Below are 16,787 nucleotides of genomic sequence, written 5' to 3'. Positions count from 1 at the left end.
CAGTAGCCTGCACAGCATTACAAATAGTTCAGAATCTTGGCCATTAGTTTCAATACACTCTGAATACAGGAAAACTCAGTCTCCCTCAGAGTTGGTGGTGATAAATGGTGCCAGTGAGCACAGCACGTGACTGCATTTTGTCTGTGTCTGCGCCTGGTTACCCGATATGGATGGATCTTAAGCTTACGAGTCGCGAACATGTTGTTACACATCATGAGATATATTGAGGCAAAAAAATTTGAGACAGTAGCCTTCAATTAGCAAAATAGAACTCAATTGATTGAACATGAACTTGATTTCAATATGATTGAAATACATAGGCCTATAAAGCCTATACTGTTTTTACATTTTAATGCAGTCATCTCGGTTTTCATTTGAAGAATATTTTTATCCTTTGCTTGTTTGTAACAATTGCAAAGCCATTGGCAACTTTGTATTTCTGCTGAACTTTGTGGTCACAGAGGTGTATAAACATCCTTATTGTATGTTTAGTGGAGATCTTCTGTGTATAAAGTGACGCGGAAGGGCAAAAAAAGCATCAAACGACTCACTTAGCTGTTCTACGAGTGGTCTGAGGCAGTCAGTAAATAACGTGTTTTCAGGTGAAACTTTACTAACAAGGGTTTTGGGAAACCATTGAGGCACGAATCCCATTCAAGTCATTGGACCGACATTAGCATTTTTTGCGCATCATGTTCAAAACATCTATAATTGACTTTGTTGAGCTTTACAATCAATTTGAAATACTTTCAGATGATTTGGACATGGTGCGTGAAAAATGCTAATATTGGTCCCATGACTTGAATGGGATTTGTGCCACAAATGCTAGAACGTTAGCATGTGGAAACAGTGCCAAGGAAAGTAAACCAAATCATGGATTGCTGTCATACCTTTTCCATAGACTGCTTACAGGGTAAGGAAACCAATGTGTAGTTTTGTAATTTGAGTGAACAATCGCTTTAAGATTCTTTTGGGAAACTGGGCCCTGGTTAATTAGGAACCGCTCCAAGTCCCTGACCTGAATCGTGGATAGAGTAAGTCAACTGCCATTTTAATGACAGCAACAGATGTGAGGCAAGCATACCGGTACACACTGGAGACCTGAAGCACCGGTGAGCATCTGGAAGCAAACAAAGTAACACACATCCAGAACAGACTACAAATAAATTCCAAGGTCATACAGGATTAGTAGATGCATTACAATACACATGCATTACAATACAGCAAACAACCCTGTTTAGGATCTTGTAGAACAGAGTACCACATTGACACAATACTATATGACAGCAAACGCATGCTGTATGCTGTCCATTTAGAATAAAAGTAACACATTTGTTCACTAGAGCACCCTGTCAAACATACCTAAGCCTGTCTATTCTGTGTGACTTTAAATGTAACATCATGCAATTTTTAAGATGCTAAATATTGGACTTGGTGTGTTTTACACATGAATGGCATGCATTGTGTTGTTAATTACTTGGACTTGAATAGTGAGTAAGGTAAGGTTTTTATGCAAACCTGTGCATATGGTCATTGGTCATTACAGAAACTATACTTTCATCCAACACTTACTAAGTTAATTTAGTTAAATTAGGCGCCACCCTGTGATAGTGATTGGTATTGCACATTTCACCAACCTTTGAATTCTCCCCCAACTACAAACTATCAATAAATGCACCAAACAAAAACCTCAAAATCAACCACTTTTATTCTCAGTTTCATGCAAAGAAAAAGCATTGTTACATGTACTGTATGACTGGCAGTGGCTTACATGGACAGTATCCACAATTACACAGCAGTACACAGTCAACACACCTCAGTGAGGATTCAGAACTGACTTTAAACTGATGAAGGTTTTCTTCTTGGATGATTTGGGACATAATATGGTACTTTGACGTATCCAACAGTATATGGTGTGATTGTTCCTCCACAGAGTAATTCCTCCATAGAGTATATCAGATCATTTAAACAATGTAAGCATCTGATATTTTATATTGGGCATTTTTATTGTCCTCAGTTCAGTGTTCTGTACATGCACAAAATACTTTAAAGCTATAACAAATGTTTAAGGAATATAACAAATGGATACTTACAGTATCCTGACATTTAATAATCTCAGAAATAAACACAAACTAAAAAATCACAACTTACTGACAAGTTTCAGTGATCAACTATGACGAATTGAAAGGGGCAAAGGGCATCAAATAAAACATGTAAAGACAAAATAACCTCTTAAAATCAATTTTCAAAGATAAAATAAAAACCACATTTTACAACACCATTGAGGGTATTTATGTAATATGATATTTCGAATAGGTAGTTGTCTACTACCCAAGTTAGAAAAACACCTAACATTCCCATTAAAACAAACAATTCATAGAGGTTTAAAATTAAAGAGTAATTCACATCATAAACAACACATCTAATAGTTATAGGTACTGTATTTGAATGATATAAAAATACAAGATTCCTCTCATTAAAATACCTAAATGTTGCAATCTAATTAAGGTCCGTAGTCATCATAATTACTCTGACTTCACCCCTACATGATATGTCACCTCAGAATTAGATGTAAATATAACTATCATTACAATGAAAATGTAAGAGTAACGATACACATCAGGAAGTACTATTACGTACAAAACAATCCTTGAAGAAAACAAAATGGCCGGTATAAAAAAAGAATGGGGATAAAAGGCCATCAAAAAGTGGTTTGGTGTGATTAGTGGTGCTGATAATCCAAATGAGGATGCTGTCCTATTACTTTATTTGTATTGCATGTCCCGTACCTAGTGGTCTGGGAAGGTTAGTGGGACAGGTTACATTACATCAACAACTCTGCCGTATAAATACTTTCTAATGATTACGTTTCCCATACAAAGCTAAAGTGCATCTTTATCTCAAATGCCTGTACACATTGGATTGGATCATTCTATTACGAAGAATTTGCACAAGAGATTTTCTACCGGTGACATCATCAAACCCTCATTAAACTGTACATTGGCACCTTGCTAACTTCACTTTCTCTGAGACATGGTTCCTCCTTCTACAGTAGACGTGTGCCCAAAGGAACTCCGTAAAACCCTTTCGTCTACCTTTAGATCGATGTGCTTCCATTATGGCTTTGTTTTTACTGCCTTACTGATACATCTTCACATGGCCATGCAGTGAGGTGGTGTTTCCCCCACAGTCCACATACTCGTACATCTCCTGGGAGACCTGCTCCGAGTGCCCAAAGTAGGATGTGGTCACAGTCACCCTGAAAACCAGTCAATAGACAGTAGTCAGTTTCCCCAAAATGGCTGCCCACATGGGCGTGTGAGGTTGGACAAAATAAATAGTGTAGGTACAGCAACATGTGTAAACTCAATGTATTAGTAGAGATATTTGAAAAGGTACAATGCATTCAGAAAGTGTTCAGAGCCTTGACTTTTTACAAATTTTGTTACGTTACAGCTTTATAGTAAAATGTATTAAATCTTTTTTTCCCCTTATCAATCTACACAAAATACCCCATAATGACAAAGCAAACAGGCTTTTAAACATTTCTGCAAAAATATATTTATATATAACACTAATGTAATATCATATATTAAGAATGATGGAGGCGACTGTGTTCTTGGGGAACGTCAATGCTGCAGAAATGTTTTGGTATCCTTCCCAGATCTGTGCCTCGACACAATCCTGTCTTGGAGCTCTACAGACAATTCCTCCGACCTCATGGCTTGGTTTTTGCTCTGACATGCACTGTCAACTGTGGAACCTTATATAGACCAGTGTGTGCCTTTCCAAATCATGTCCAATTAATTGTTAATACCACAGGTGGACTCCAATCAAGTTGTAGAAACATCTCAAGGATGATCAATGGAAACAGGATGCACCTGAGCTCAATTTTGCATCTCATAGCAAAGGGTCTGAATACTTATGTAAATAAGGTTTTTCAGCTTTTATTTTTTATTTTTTTATACATTTCCGAACATTTCTAAAAACCTGTTTTTACTTTGTTATTATGGGGTATTGTGTGTAGATTGATGAGCAAAACATTTTTGGGGACACATTTCAGAATAAGGCTGTAACGTAACAAAATGTGGAAAAGGGGAAGGGGTCTGAATACTTTCCGAATGCACTGTATACTTACTGCATCATGACCACAATGTTGTGAACCTTTATGGACTTCAGGGTGCAATAGTCGCTGCAAACACAAAACATTTATTAAAGAAATGTCACGATTTGTACTGTCAACCACACAATAAAATGTAATAAGTTGTGAAATACTTACAACATATAACTCATCTCATCAGCAATGACTGTGGGAACCGTGTAGTCAATCTGAAATAAACAATATGTTGTAATGCAGCCATTATCCATCTCCCATATTGAACAGGGCGATTGAGTGCTGACTAACTAAGTAATGAGTCACTTTTGAGGGCAACAGTCCAAAAATCTCATCCTTATTCTATCCTCGCTTCTACTGATGACCTCAGAACAGGGACTGGTGTTCTAGTGGATTCAACAACAACAAGGTTCATTATCAATGTTGCCTGATTTTATTACTAGAGTTTGCAGTAAAGCGGGTGGAACAATGAGCTACTGTGTTGAGGGATAGAAAAGCACTTCAGGACAGTTGAAGGTACAACTTTGATGCCCTCTTCATACACTATAATATGTTTAGAACAAGCCGTTATACCAAGGCATGTTATTCTGAACTACACATGGTAAAGACCCACCTGCTGCATATCCAGTGGTATTATGGTCGTCACATTGCTAATACGGGCCTTCCCAATCACCGTCTTAGAGAACTGCACTTGGGCTGTGATGTTGGTCAGGGATACAGCGTAGTAGTTGTTATTGGTGATGTTCAGAGTGTTCTAGAAGAAAAGCCATACGGCACAACAGTTGTTGGAAAGAGTGTCATTACGTTGGACCCACTCCAATTTGCATACTGCCCCAACAGATCCACAGATGACGCAATCTTTATTGCACTCCACACTGCCCTCTCCCACCTGGACAAGAAGAACACCTATGCGAGAATACTGTTCATCGGCTACAGCTCAGCGTTCAACACCATAGTACCCTCCAAGCTCATCACTAAGCTCAGGACCCTGGGACTGAACACCTCCCTTTGCAACTGGATCCTGGACTTCCTGACGGGCCGCCCCCAGGTTTAAAAAAAAAAGTATTTCCCAGGTGGTGAGGGTAGGCAACAACACATCCACCAAGTTGACCCTCAACACGGGGCCCCTCAGGGCTGCGTGCTTATTTCCCTCCTGTACTCCCTGTTCATCGACGACTGCGTGACCGCACGTCTCCAACACCATCATTAAGTTTGCTAACGACACAACGGTGGTAGGCCTGATCACCTCCTCCTCAGGAATTAACATTGTCCACACACACCAACACAGTGGTGAAGAAGGCACGACAACACCTCTCCCCCAGGAGGCTGAAAAGTTTTGGCATGGGCCCTCAGATCCTTAAAAAGTTCTCCAGCTGTACCATTGAAAGCATCTTGACTGGCTGCATCACCACTTGGTATGGTAACTGCAAGGCGCTACAGATGGTAGTGTGTACGGCCCAGTACATCACTGGGGCAGAGCTCCCTGCCATCCAGAACCTCTGAACCAGGTGGTGTAAGAGAAGGCCCTAAAAATTGTAAAAGACTCCAGCCAACCAAGTCATAGACTCTTCTCTCTGCTACCGCACGGCAGGCGGTACCGATGCACCAAGTCTGGAATCAACAGGACCCTGAACAGCTTCTACCCCCCAAGCCTTAAGACTGCTACATTGTTAACCAAAAAATTACCAGGACTCTCTTTTGATTCATCACATACGCTGCTGCTACTGTTTATTATCCATCCTGTTGCCTAGTCACTTTACCCCTAACTATATGTACATATCTACCTCAATTACCTCATACCTCTGTACATTCACTCGGTGCTTGTACCCAGTGTATATAGCCAAGTTATTGTTACTCATGGTGTATTTATTCCTCGTGTTATTGTTGTTTTATTCTTTTTCTATTTTTCTCTCTGCATTGTTGGGAACGGCCGGTAAGTACGCATTTCACTGTTAGTCTACACCCTTTGTTTACGAAGCACATGACAAATACAATTTCATTTGAATCCATGTCAACCCTTAGACGGAAACACAAGAAGGACAACTAACACCAGAGAGAGGATCTTACCGTGATATTGAGATAGACAATCCGTTGGTCCTGGTCATAGGAGACGAATGCAGACTTCACGCCCACATAGGAGACGTCGATAGAACGAGGGAACAGGAAAAACACAGCCAGGCCAGACAGCAGAAGGCAAAGAGACACGGACACAGTGACATAAAGCTTTCTGCAAGAAAAAGGGAGGAAGCGCCATTAAAAGAGAGAAGTTGGATATAGACCACAGTCAACCACAGTTGATTCATTCAATTGCACATCTTTCAATAAAGAGACGTCTGGCTGAGTGAGATGAGACTTACGTTCTCCTTGGCTGAAGCCTCTGGTCACTGTATGGAATCAGAGCCACAAGCTGGTTCTCTTGGCCTGCATTAGAGATGTGATGACAAAGCCATTTACAGAGGAAACTGATATTGGTTCAACTTATGTCTTTTCCATTTTCAATTCATGTTGGAAGTCAGTGTTTCTAGGTAGCCTAGTTTCTGGTTTTGCATTCTTGTTTGAATGGCAAAATTCAAATTAGGCAAAATTATTAGCAGCTCATGAGGGACAGTTTAACTACAGATGTAGGTGTGCATTGTGTCAGTGAGTGAGGGTTCATGTTTATTACTGTGTAGGAATGTATTTGTTTCGTGTTTATCCCCTTACCCCGTGGTATTCTGCCAGTGCCCTGGCATGTGGGGCATGTGACACTGTCTCTGCCAGTAAATTCCACATAGGGGAACTGAGACACATCTCCATTCTTTCCATCCTCTTCACTCTGTGTATCTATGTACTCTGGACCAGTCGTCAGGCCACTCTGACTGCCACGGTCGTCTTTCCCCTTCGACAAGTGGGAGTGTGACTTTCCCATCACTAGAGCTTTCTGTGAATAAAACATGTAAGATCTAATAAGTAGGTGTGGTTGGTAGTGAAAACTCATGCCACATATTCATTTGATATTTACATGGTAGTTATGGTCAGTTTACACATTGTTTTATACTACTTCTGTACTATAACAATGTACCTGACCATGTCATGACAGGCTTTAAAGCCATTTTATATTGCATTAAGGATACCATTCTCCTATTTCATTTTTGCATAGATTATTTTGTTTTGTTTAGACCAGTTTACACCAACTCCCCAAAAGCTCTTATCAAGTGTGCACCATTTATGGAATTCATGCGTGTTTGAAACAATTACTGACAAACAAAAGATACTTGTTCTGGCCGAGGCATTAGGCAGGGCTGCCCAATTAGTCCATTTTTATTTGTATTGGTTACTCAAAGTATGGCTCTTCATATCAAGAAAGGGAATTTTCAAGGTGTTTCATCACTTGGCAATGAATTTAAACTATGTCAACTGGCTGATGACACCACCATATTTTTGAGAGACAGGAATGAGGTTTCTAAAGCAGTTTCCTGTATTGAAGACTTCCTTAGTTTCGGGTTTGAAAATTTATATAAAAAAGTCAGTCTTATTTCCACTCAAGGACTGTGTTTTTACAAGAAGTATATGGTATCCCAATTAAAGATAGGGTTACTTATCTTGGAATTGTTATATGCAAGGATGAAAAACAAAGGACTGAATTAAACTTTAAACCCATTATTGAGAAAACAAAGAAGATATTGAACCTCTGGTTGCTGAGAGATATTTCGTTATACGGTCGGGTTTTATTGTCCAAAGCTGAAGGGTTATCCAGATCGGTTTATGTCTCGTTATCACTTGAATTATCCCCTAAAATTATAAAGGACTTAGATAAGATTCTTTATAATTTCATTTGGAGGAAAAAGCCTCACTATCTACGGAAAGATATTCTCGCTAATACCCAAGAACAAGGAGGTTTTGATGTTTTAGATTTCAATACTCTAAATAATACTTTTAAAATAAATTGGATTCTGAAGTATATTAAGAACCAGAACAGTATTTGGAATGTCTTCCCTAAGTATACTGCTCAAAAAATAAAGGGAACACTTAAACAACACATCCTAGATCTGAATGAAAGAAATAATCTTATTAAATACTTTTTTCTTTACATAGTTGAATGTGCTGACAACAAAATCACACAAAAATAATCAATGGAAATCCAATTTATCAACCCATGGAGGTCTGGATTTGGAGTCACACTCAAAATTAAAGTGGAAAACCACACTACAGGCTGATCCAACTTTGATGTAATGTCCTTAAAACAAGTCAAAATGAGGCTCAGTAGTGTGTGTGGCCTCCACGTGCCTGTATGACCTCCCTACAACGCCTGGGCATGCTCCTGATGAGGTGGCGGATGGTCTCCTGAGGGATCTCCTCCAAGACCTGGACTAAAGCATCCGCCAACTCCTGGACAGTCTGTGGTGAAACGTGGCGTTGGTGGATGGAGCGAGACATGATGTCCCAGATGTGCTCAATTGGATTCAGGTCTGGGGAACGGGCGGGCCAGTCCATAGCATCAATGCCTTCCTCTTGCAGGAACTGCTGACACACTCCAGCCACATGAGGTCTAGCATTGTCTTGCATTAGGAGGAACCCAGGGCCAACCGCACCAGCATATGGTCTCACAAGGGGTCTGAGGATCTCATCTCGGTACCTAATGGCAGTCAGGCTACCTCTGGCGAGCACATGGAGGGCTGTGCGGCCCTCCAAAGAAAAGCCACCCCACACCATGACTGACCCACCACCAAACCGGTCATGCTGGAGGATGTTGCAGGCAGCACAACGTTCTCCACGGCGTCTCCAGACTCTGTCATGTCTGTCATGTGCTCAGTGTGAACCTGCTTTCATCTGTGAGGAGCACAGGGCGCCAGTGGCGAATTTGCCAATCTTGGTGTTCTCTGGCAAATGCCAAACGTCCTGCACGGTGTTGGGCTGTAAGCACAACCCCCACCTGTGGACGTCGGGCCTCATACCACCCTCATGGAGTCTGTTTCTGACCATTTGAGCAGACACATGCACATTTGTGGCCTGCTGGAGGTCATTTTGCAGGGCTCTGGCAGTGCTTCTCCTGCTCCTCCTTGCACAAAGGCGGAGGTAGCGGTCCTGCTGCTGGGTTGTTGCCCTCCAACGGCCTCCTCCACGTCTCCTGATGTACTGGCCTGTCTCCTGGTAGCGCCTCCATGCTCTGGACACTACGCTGACAGACACAGCAAACCTTCTTGCCACAACTCGCATTGATGTGCCATCCTGGATGAGCTGCACTACCTGAGCCACTTGTGTGGGTTGTAGACTCCGTCTCATGCTACCACTAGAGTGAAAGCACCGCCAGCATTCAAAAGTGACCAAAACATCAGCCAGGAAGCATAGGAACTGAGAAGTGGTCTGTGGTCCCCACCTGCTGAACCACTCCTTTATTGGGGGTGTCTTGCTAATTGCCTATAATTTCCACCTGTTATCTATTCCATTTGCACAACAGCATGTGAAATATATTGTCAATCAGTGTTGCTTCCTAAGTGGACAGTTTGATTTCACAGAAGTGTGATTGACTTGGAGTTACATTGTGTTGTTTAAGTGTTCCCTTTATTTTTTTGAGCAGTGTATTCATTTGACTCTGTTGGTGGTTTAGAATTTTTGCTTCAATGTAATTTTGATGTTGATAAAATCACAGTAAAATTGGCCAAATTCCATAAGCAGGAAATTTTAGCTTGGACGTTAGCATATAAACACAATTTTTCCCCTCAGACATTTTCTATGGAATAACAAAAGATATACGATTTAAAAATAAGTTTCTTTTTTGTCATAACTGGTTTGAGAATAAAATTATTTTGGTTGGTCAGTTACTGAATGAGGATAGATATCTACTCTCATATGGGGAATTTCTTGATAAGTTTAAAATTCCAATAACCCCGAAAGAATATGCAATTGTTTTTGATACGATTCCAAGGGGGGTTGTATCTATTTTAAATTCCTCTGTGGTTGATGTAAGTAACATAGATTTACATGAAAATATATTAATTGGTAATATTAACATCAAAGATAAATGTAGTAATAAACAGATTAGGAATATTGTTTGTGCTACTACAATTCCCTCAGCAAGATTCTTTTGGTCAAATATCTATGGTGATATACAATGGGGGGAAAGCATGGAAAATTGCTAACAAATATTGTATCAGTAACAAGGTAAAGGAAGTTTCATTTAAAATGTTACATAGAATTTATCCTGTGAAACATGTTTTGGAAAGATTCAAACTGAATATTGACTATAAATTTGATTTCTGTGGAATGGAGAAGGAGACCATTTTGCATTTTTGGATTGACATACAGAATTTTGTTACAAAACAAATAGGACCAGTTGTACTATTTAATGGTTTTGATATAATTATTTATTTCAGAAATTCTGACATAGATAAAGATGTAGTATACTTATTTCAACTGCTAATAATACTAGGTAAATTTCATATTCACAAATGCAAATGGTCTAATTCAAAACCTAACTTTTTTCCACTTTATAAATGAATTTAAACAATATGGCACTACTTTAACTAAAATGAAAAACAAAAAAGGCAATTAAAACTTGTATTATTAATGAATATGATTTCTTTGTTTAGGATTCCTGGCAATGTAAATAGTATGTATGCTTGTTTGCATGTGACTATTCCTCTTTTGTATGTTGATATTTCTTAATAAAAACTAAAACTAAAACTATATTTTTTAAAGACACTTGTTCTGACCAAAGTTTGGTCTGGACCAAATATATGTAGCCTAGCCAGCAAAACACATCGGACCGTGTCTTCTGCTCCTGCTATACATGGTCGAGATTCTGTTTTGATGTGCAGACGACCATTATGCTACATGGTACACAATGTTACTTCCAGAGAAACTCTTTCACCCGCCTGCCATTTTAATCCAAAACTCACGAATACATTGTTGCGTATTTGCTCCGATATTCTGTTGTATTTTTATTTGGTGTCAAGTTATTGATGTGAATCATTGTGTAGAATACTTGCATAGGGCATTGGCTCGGATAAAATGTTTCCATATTGCAAAATGTTGCCCGGATCCTCTGACAACATCAAAGCACCACTGTGCGGTATTCCACACGCACGACGGATATGATCAAAATGGCAACATTCGATATTGGATTAATCTGCTTACCTTTGCGTATATTCACGCAGAATTGCTTTACATATGCTTGGTCACGAACAGCCGCTGTTTATGTCAATATAGTACTGACATTAATACATGCACTTGTATTTTGCCAGCGGCTCAGACGATGACGTCACGTTCGTATGGCAAAGTAGGAAACCTTCAAAATAAAAGCCCGCATTTCAAAAAATGTCAAGGTGTATAACTCATTCAAATTATATTGAATTTTAATCAATGGACACTTTTATTGTGCCAACAAGAAATTGCGATGTCATTTCTGAAAACAAATGTAAAACGTATATTTTCTAAGACCAATAATGAAAATACAATGTTGACACTAGTATGTTGAGAATATTGGGCCGTAAAGAGAAAACGTTTCTACCTGTCTCAGCTAAAGTGTGGTGAAAAATACTCAGTAGGGTCTCTACTTACCAAGCATGGTTCGTTTTGGAGGGGGACAGTGTCATACATATCTAGCAGCACTTTGTTCTCCACCCCCTCCATAGCCCCCAATGCAATACACTGTAATAGACTGTACATGGCATACATATTTGCTTGTAGAGAGAAAATTGCCTTGTTTGCTTCCAGTGTGAAATCAAATGTAAACAAAGACAAAGACCCAATGTAAACAATAATGGACTGGCATACCTGTTAACGACCTAGATTAACCTAATGGTTAATGTAGCAGCTCAATCGCTTGGCCTGACAAATAAAACAATTTTTTAGGTAGTATCCAAGTAAAATCATGTTGCTATAGGTTTATATCACCACAATTATGCATAGCCTTCCAACAATTTTCTTAAACCCACCTCGGTCACAATCAATCCAAAGGTTGGCTTCTTGGACTTTGGTTTTGAACTGATTCATGGATCACACCCCATCTCTCCTTATTAGAAACTTCAATGTTTAGCATTTCACTTCCAAACATAAAAGGCACGCTTGATATTCTTTTCAAGCAAATGATTGCAAAGGGAGAAGCATCACGCACATGCAGTAAATGTGCAGCCGTACTCAGTAGACAAACTATTTGGACCAGCACTCCAGATATTGTTGTACTTTATGTTTCTCATGTAAAGTCAAAAGTCACCACTGTAATGTGAAACCTTGTATCCTCATCTTGCTTTATTGATCTTTCAGCAGTTGGCAATGAGAGGTTGACCTACATATTGAGATCAGTAATCTGTCATTCAGGGATAAATGCCAAAAAAGGACACTACAAGGCACATTTTATATTTGACTCTTTTAAGATTAAGATTATCTCTATAGAATCTACAAACATTCAGGACACAGCAGGAGTTATATATTTTTATGAATTATTTATTGAGGGCTCTTACAGAATCTCTGAGCAAGTACATACAGTGAGGGAAAAAGTATTTGATCCCCTGCTTATTTTGTACGTTTGCATACTGACAAAGAAATGATCAGTCTATAATTTTAATGGTAGGTTTATTTGAACAGTGAGAGACAGAATAACCACAAACAAATCCAGAAAAACACATGTCAAAAATGTTATAAATTGATTTGCATTTTAATGAGGGAAATAAGTATTTGACCCCCTCTCAATCAGAAAGATTTCTGGCTCCCAGGTGTCTTTTATACAGGTAACGAGCTGAGATTAGGAGCAGGGGCGAAAATCTGATATCAACTTTGGAGGGGACAATTACATGAAATTTTCTCAAGAGCAATTCCTGAGGGGGACACCAAAAGTAGTGCTGTAACACATAGCCTACATTGTAATATGGTAAATGTATATTGAGGAACCAAATAAATAAGGTGTTTGCCGTACTCCTAACTACCGGTACCCAAAACTACACAACTAATCACAACAGCAATACCATTGCCTTTAACAAATCTTAGTTCAGTCACCAGTTTAAGTTGAGAGTGGCATGGCATTTTCCAATTATGTTCCTATTTTACAAGTAAAAAAATTGAGAACCTTTCATAATGTTGCCAAACAAAGACTCAACAAACTTACCTGAGACTCCCTGTCTCTGCCAGTCTGTCCCTGCATATCTGTCCCCAACTCTGCTGTCTGTGTGCCATCTGTTGCCTGCTCTGCCTAATGACATCATTGTGAAACATTTCCATTAGAATTTCATTTCTTTCTTATGAACATTTTATCAACTAGTCTTTGAGATATTAGGCTACTAGGGTTCTTACTATACTCTGATGTCCGTCTTTTATTTTTCTGCCATTTTTCTACCTGGCTGGCTGGCTGGCTACACACACACACAGTGTGTAGGTTATTTACAGTAGGAGATGGGCTTCTATCATCTTCTATCATTCTATTTGGGCTTCGATCTAAAAGGTAGCTAGCAAATGTGAAACGGATTAAAATGACAAGAGTTGACAGCTGTATGAGTTCACCATTTACACAACATATGCTGCAACCTTTTGTAATTTTAATAGTTTGTTTCATATTGGCTGGCTTCCAACAATAGCTGAATTTGCAAAGCTAGCGAGCACCAATTCAGTTTCAGTGGTGTTTGCTATAATCTTTGCTACCCGGGTTAAATAAAGGTGAAATAAAATAAATAAATAAAAGTTCCCTTGCGACAATTTAGCTTTTGCAACGAGACCATTAAATATATTTAAGACAATGGTAGAAGAGAGTGTAGTTCTGTTCAGTTTGGACTTCAGTTTATTGCTAACCTTATCACAGGGACTTTGAAACACTAACTTACATAATCTGCATGCTGACCTTGGAATAAATTGACGATAGCAAAGATTCCATCTTTGACGACGACACATAAATGGAATAGGTACTAGCTAGCTTAATAGTTAATATTTGCGCGCTAGCTCTGCATATTCAGCTAGTGTGTGTGCGCGATTGACTAGATTAACCTCACGTCAGTTACATTCATTGAGTGCCTTTCAGACAGTAGACACGACCCCTCTGTTACCTTGCCAACTAAGGAACTGGTAGTGGATCAAACCATTGTGAGGCAAAGGGTGGGGGGGTCGCAAACTTTTGAAACTTAAAAACGCGCTATTAAGTGTCTATAATCAGCACAATTGCTTTCATTGCGTATTGTTAATATTATTAAATTACATAGTTATGTTTCAGTGATATATTGGGGGGGACAAATCATATTTTTCCCAGGATGGGGGGGTCGTGTCCCCCCCGTCCCCCCCGGGATTTCCGCCCCTGATTAGGAGCACACTCTTAAAGGGAGTGCTCCTAATCTCAGTTTGTTACCTGTATAAAAGACACCTGTGCACAGAAGCAGTCAATCAATCAGATTCCAAACTCTCCACCATGGCCAAGACCAAAGAGCTCTCCAAGGATGTCAGGGACAAGATTGTAGACCTACACAAGGCTGGAATGGGCTACAAGACCATCACCAAGCAGCTTGGTGAGAAGGTGACAACAGTTGGTGCGATTATTCGCAAATGGAAGAAACACAAAAGAACTGTCAATCTCCCTCGGGCCTGGGGCTCCATGCAAGATCTCACCTCGTGGAGTTGCAATGATCATGAGAACAGTGAGGAATCAGCCCAGAACTACACGGGAGGATCTTGTCAATGATCTCAAAGCAGCTGGGACCATAGTCACCAAGAAAACAATTGGTAACACACTACGCCGTGAAGGACTGAAATCCTGCAGCGCCCGCAAAGTCCCCCTGCTCAAGAAAGCACATATACATGCCCGTCTGAAGTTTGCCAATGAACATCTGAATGATTCAGAGGACAACTGGGTGAAAGCGTTGTGGTCAGATGAGACCAAAATGGAGCTCTTTGGCATCAACTCAACTCGCCGTGTTTGGAAGAGGAGGAATGCTGCCTATGACCCCAAGAACACCATCCCCTCCGTCAAACATGGAGGTGGGGATGGTGTTTTTCTGCTAAGGGGACAGGACAACTTTACCACATCAAATGGACGATGGACGGGTCCATGTACCGTCAAATCTTGGGTGAGAACCTCCTTCCCTTTGCCAGGGCATTGAAAATGGGTCGTGGATGGGTATTCCAGCATGACAATGACCCAAAACACACGGCCAAGGCAACAAAGGAGTGGCTCAAGAAGAAGCACATTAAGGTCCTGGAGTGGCCTAGCCAGTCTCCAGACCTTAATCCCATAGAAAATCTGTGGAGGGAGCTGAAGGTTTGAGTTGCCAAACGTCAGCCTCGAAACCTTAATGACTTGGAGAAGATCTGCAAAGAGGAGTGGGACAAAATCCCTCCTGAGATGTGTGCAAACCTGGTGGCCAACTACAAGAAACGTCGGACCTCTGTGATTGCCAACAAGGGTTTTGCCACCAAGTACTAAGTCATGTTTTGCAGAGGGGTCAAATACTTATTTCCCTCATTAAAATGCAAATAATTTTATAACATTTTTGACATGCATTTTTCTGGATTTTTTGTTGTTGTTATTCTGTCTCTCACTGTTCAAATAAACCTACCATTAAAATTATAGACTGATAATTTCTTTGTCAGTGGGCAAACGTACAAAATCAGCAGGGGATCAAATACTTTTTTCCCTCACTGTATCTGTGAGTCAGATATTGATGTTATTCCAACATATAACTATTTCCCCAATCAGCGTAAAGCCTTTCCTGCTGTGATATTTCTGAAGAAAACATCTGCTTTCAAAGAATGTCACAAAATATTACTTAAAACAAACAGTATGTGTCCAAATCAGCAATTCAGCAAAGTCATTTCACAGTTGGATGCAGTGAAAACAGGAGAGACTACAGCACCATTGCTTCAGCAGAGGCTTCAAAACAGCAGTATGTGTGACATTATAGAATATTTTGTGAAGGAAATGCTACCTGCACATTTCTTAGCCAATGATCTCCTCCACATTCACAGTTTATGCTCTCAAAATTGCAATCAGTGCAAGAGAGCCATGAATAGCCAGGGTAAAAAATGAATAGCTCAACTAGGGCATATTTCAGAAAGCGGCATCAAAGAATTCCTTTCACTGCAAGCATCCCAAGAAAACAAGATTTGTAAAACATGTACTACTGCAAACACCTTTCAGCGATCAAGCTTTAATGTCATCCATGTTCCAAAGACATTACTTGTGAAGATAGACAGGCCAGCAGAGAGCTGTTTACCCAAGAGCTTGAATCTATCCTGCGTATATAACATACACCTCTCTGAATTATCTAGAATTATAGCATTTTCAGATAATTACCCACTTGGGAAATCGTACACACTACATGGCAAGCTCTGGTATATATCGACTGCACTCTAGTATCAAAATCAAGTGTGGCCTTTACCTTAGAGAAGGACCAAGAATTCCTGAAGCAAGCTGTGTTCTATCTGGTATCATACGAAAAGAAACACAGTGAAAAAGTAAAAAAAAATATTTTGAAAGACAAAAGTAATCTGTGCTCTGACAAATGCACAAAGAATAACTAATCTGTGTCTTAACTTCTAATTCCAAAGACAACCAAAACTCTTCCATCTCCACTTACTAAAGAGGATTATAACATATTAATCAATGACAACAAGTGGTTGGTTCAATGACAAAATAATTGAAGGGTACAATTATCTTTTGATGTCACATCTGAAGGAATAATTTGTGTTAATGTCCCCTGCGTCTTTTGCGCGTCACGAA

General features: G+C 39.8%; 1 protein-coding gene across 1 annotated transcript; it reads right to left on the bottom strand.

Annotated features, from left to right (window-relative positions):
• Positions 1-1,690: 1,690 nt before the first annotated feature.
• Positions 1,691-11,532, bottom strand: LOC106582194 (transmembrane protein 106B). Its single transcript, XM_014165030.2, has 8 exons — positions 11,231-11,532; positions 6,818-7,034; positions 6,472-6,535; positions 6,182-6,341; positions 4,728-4,868; positions 4,280-4,329; positions 4,139-4,192; positions 1,691-3,259 (listed from the first exon to the last, which is right to left on the bottom strand). The coding sequence occupies exons 2-8, from the start codon at positions 7,020-7,022 to the stop codon at positions 3,139-3,141; spliced, it is 795 nt and encodes a 264-aa protein (XP_014020505.1). The 5' UTR covers positions 7,023-7,034; positions 11,231-11,532; the 3' UTR covers positions 1,691-3,138.
• Between the last annotated feature and the right edge of the window lie 5,255 nt (positions 11,533-16,787).

Source organism: Salmo salar, chromosome ssa02, assembly GCF_905237065.1.
Source record: "Salmo salar chromosome ssa02, Ssal_v3.1, whole genome shotgun sequence".
NCBI lineage: Eukaryota > Metazoa > Chordata > Actinopteri > Salmoniformes > Salmonidae > Salmo > Salmo salar.
Note: the sequence above shows the minus strand (reverse complement) of the source record. Positions and strands in the feature narration are given on the sequence as shown.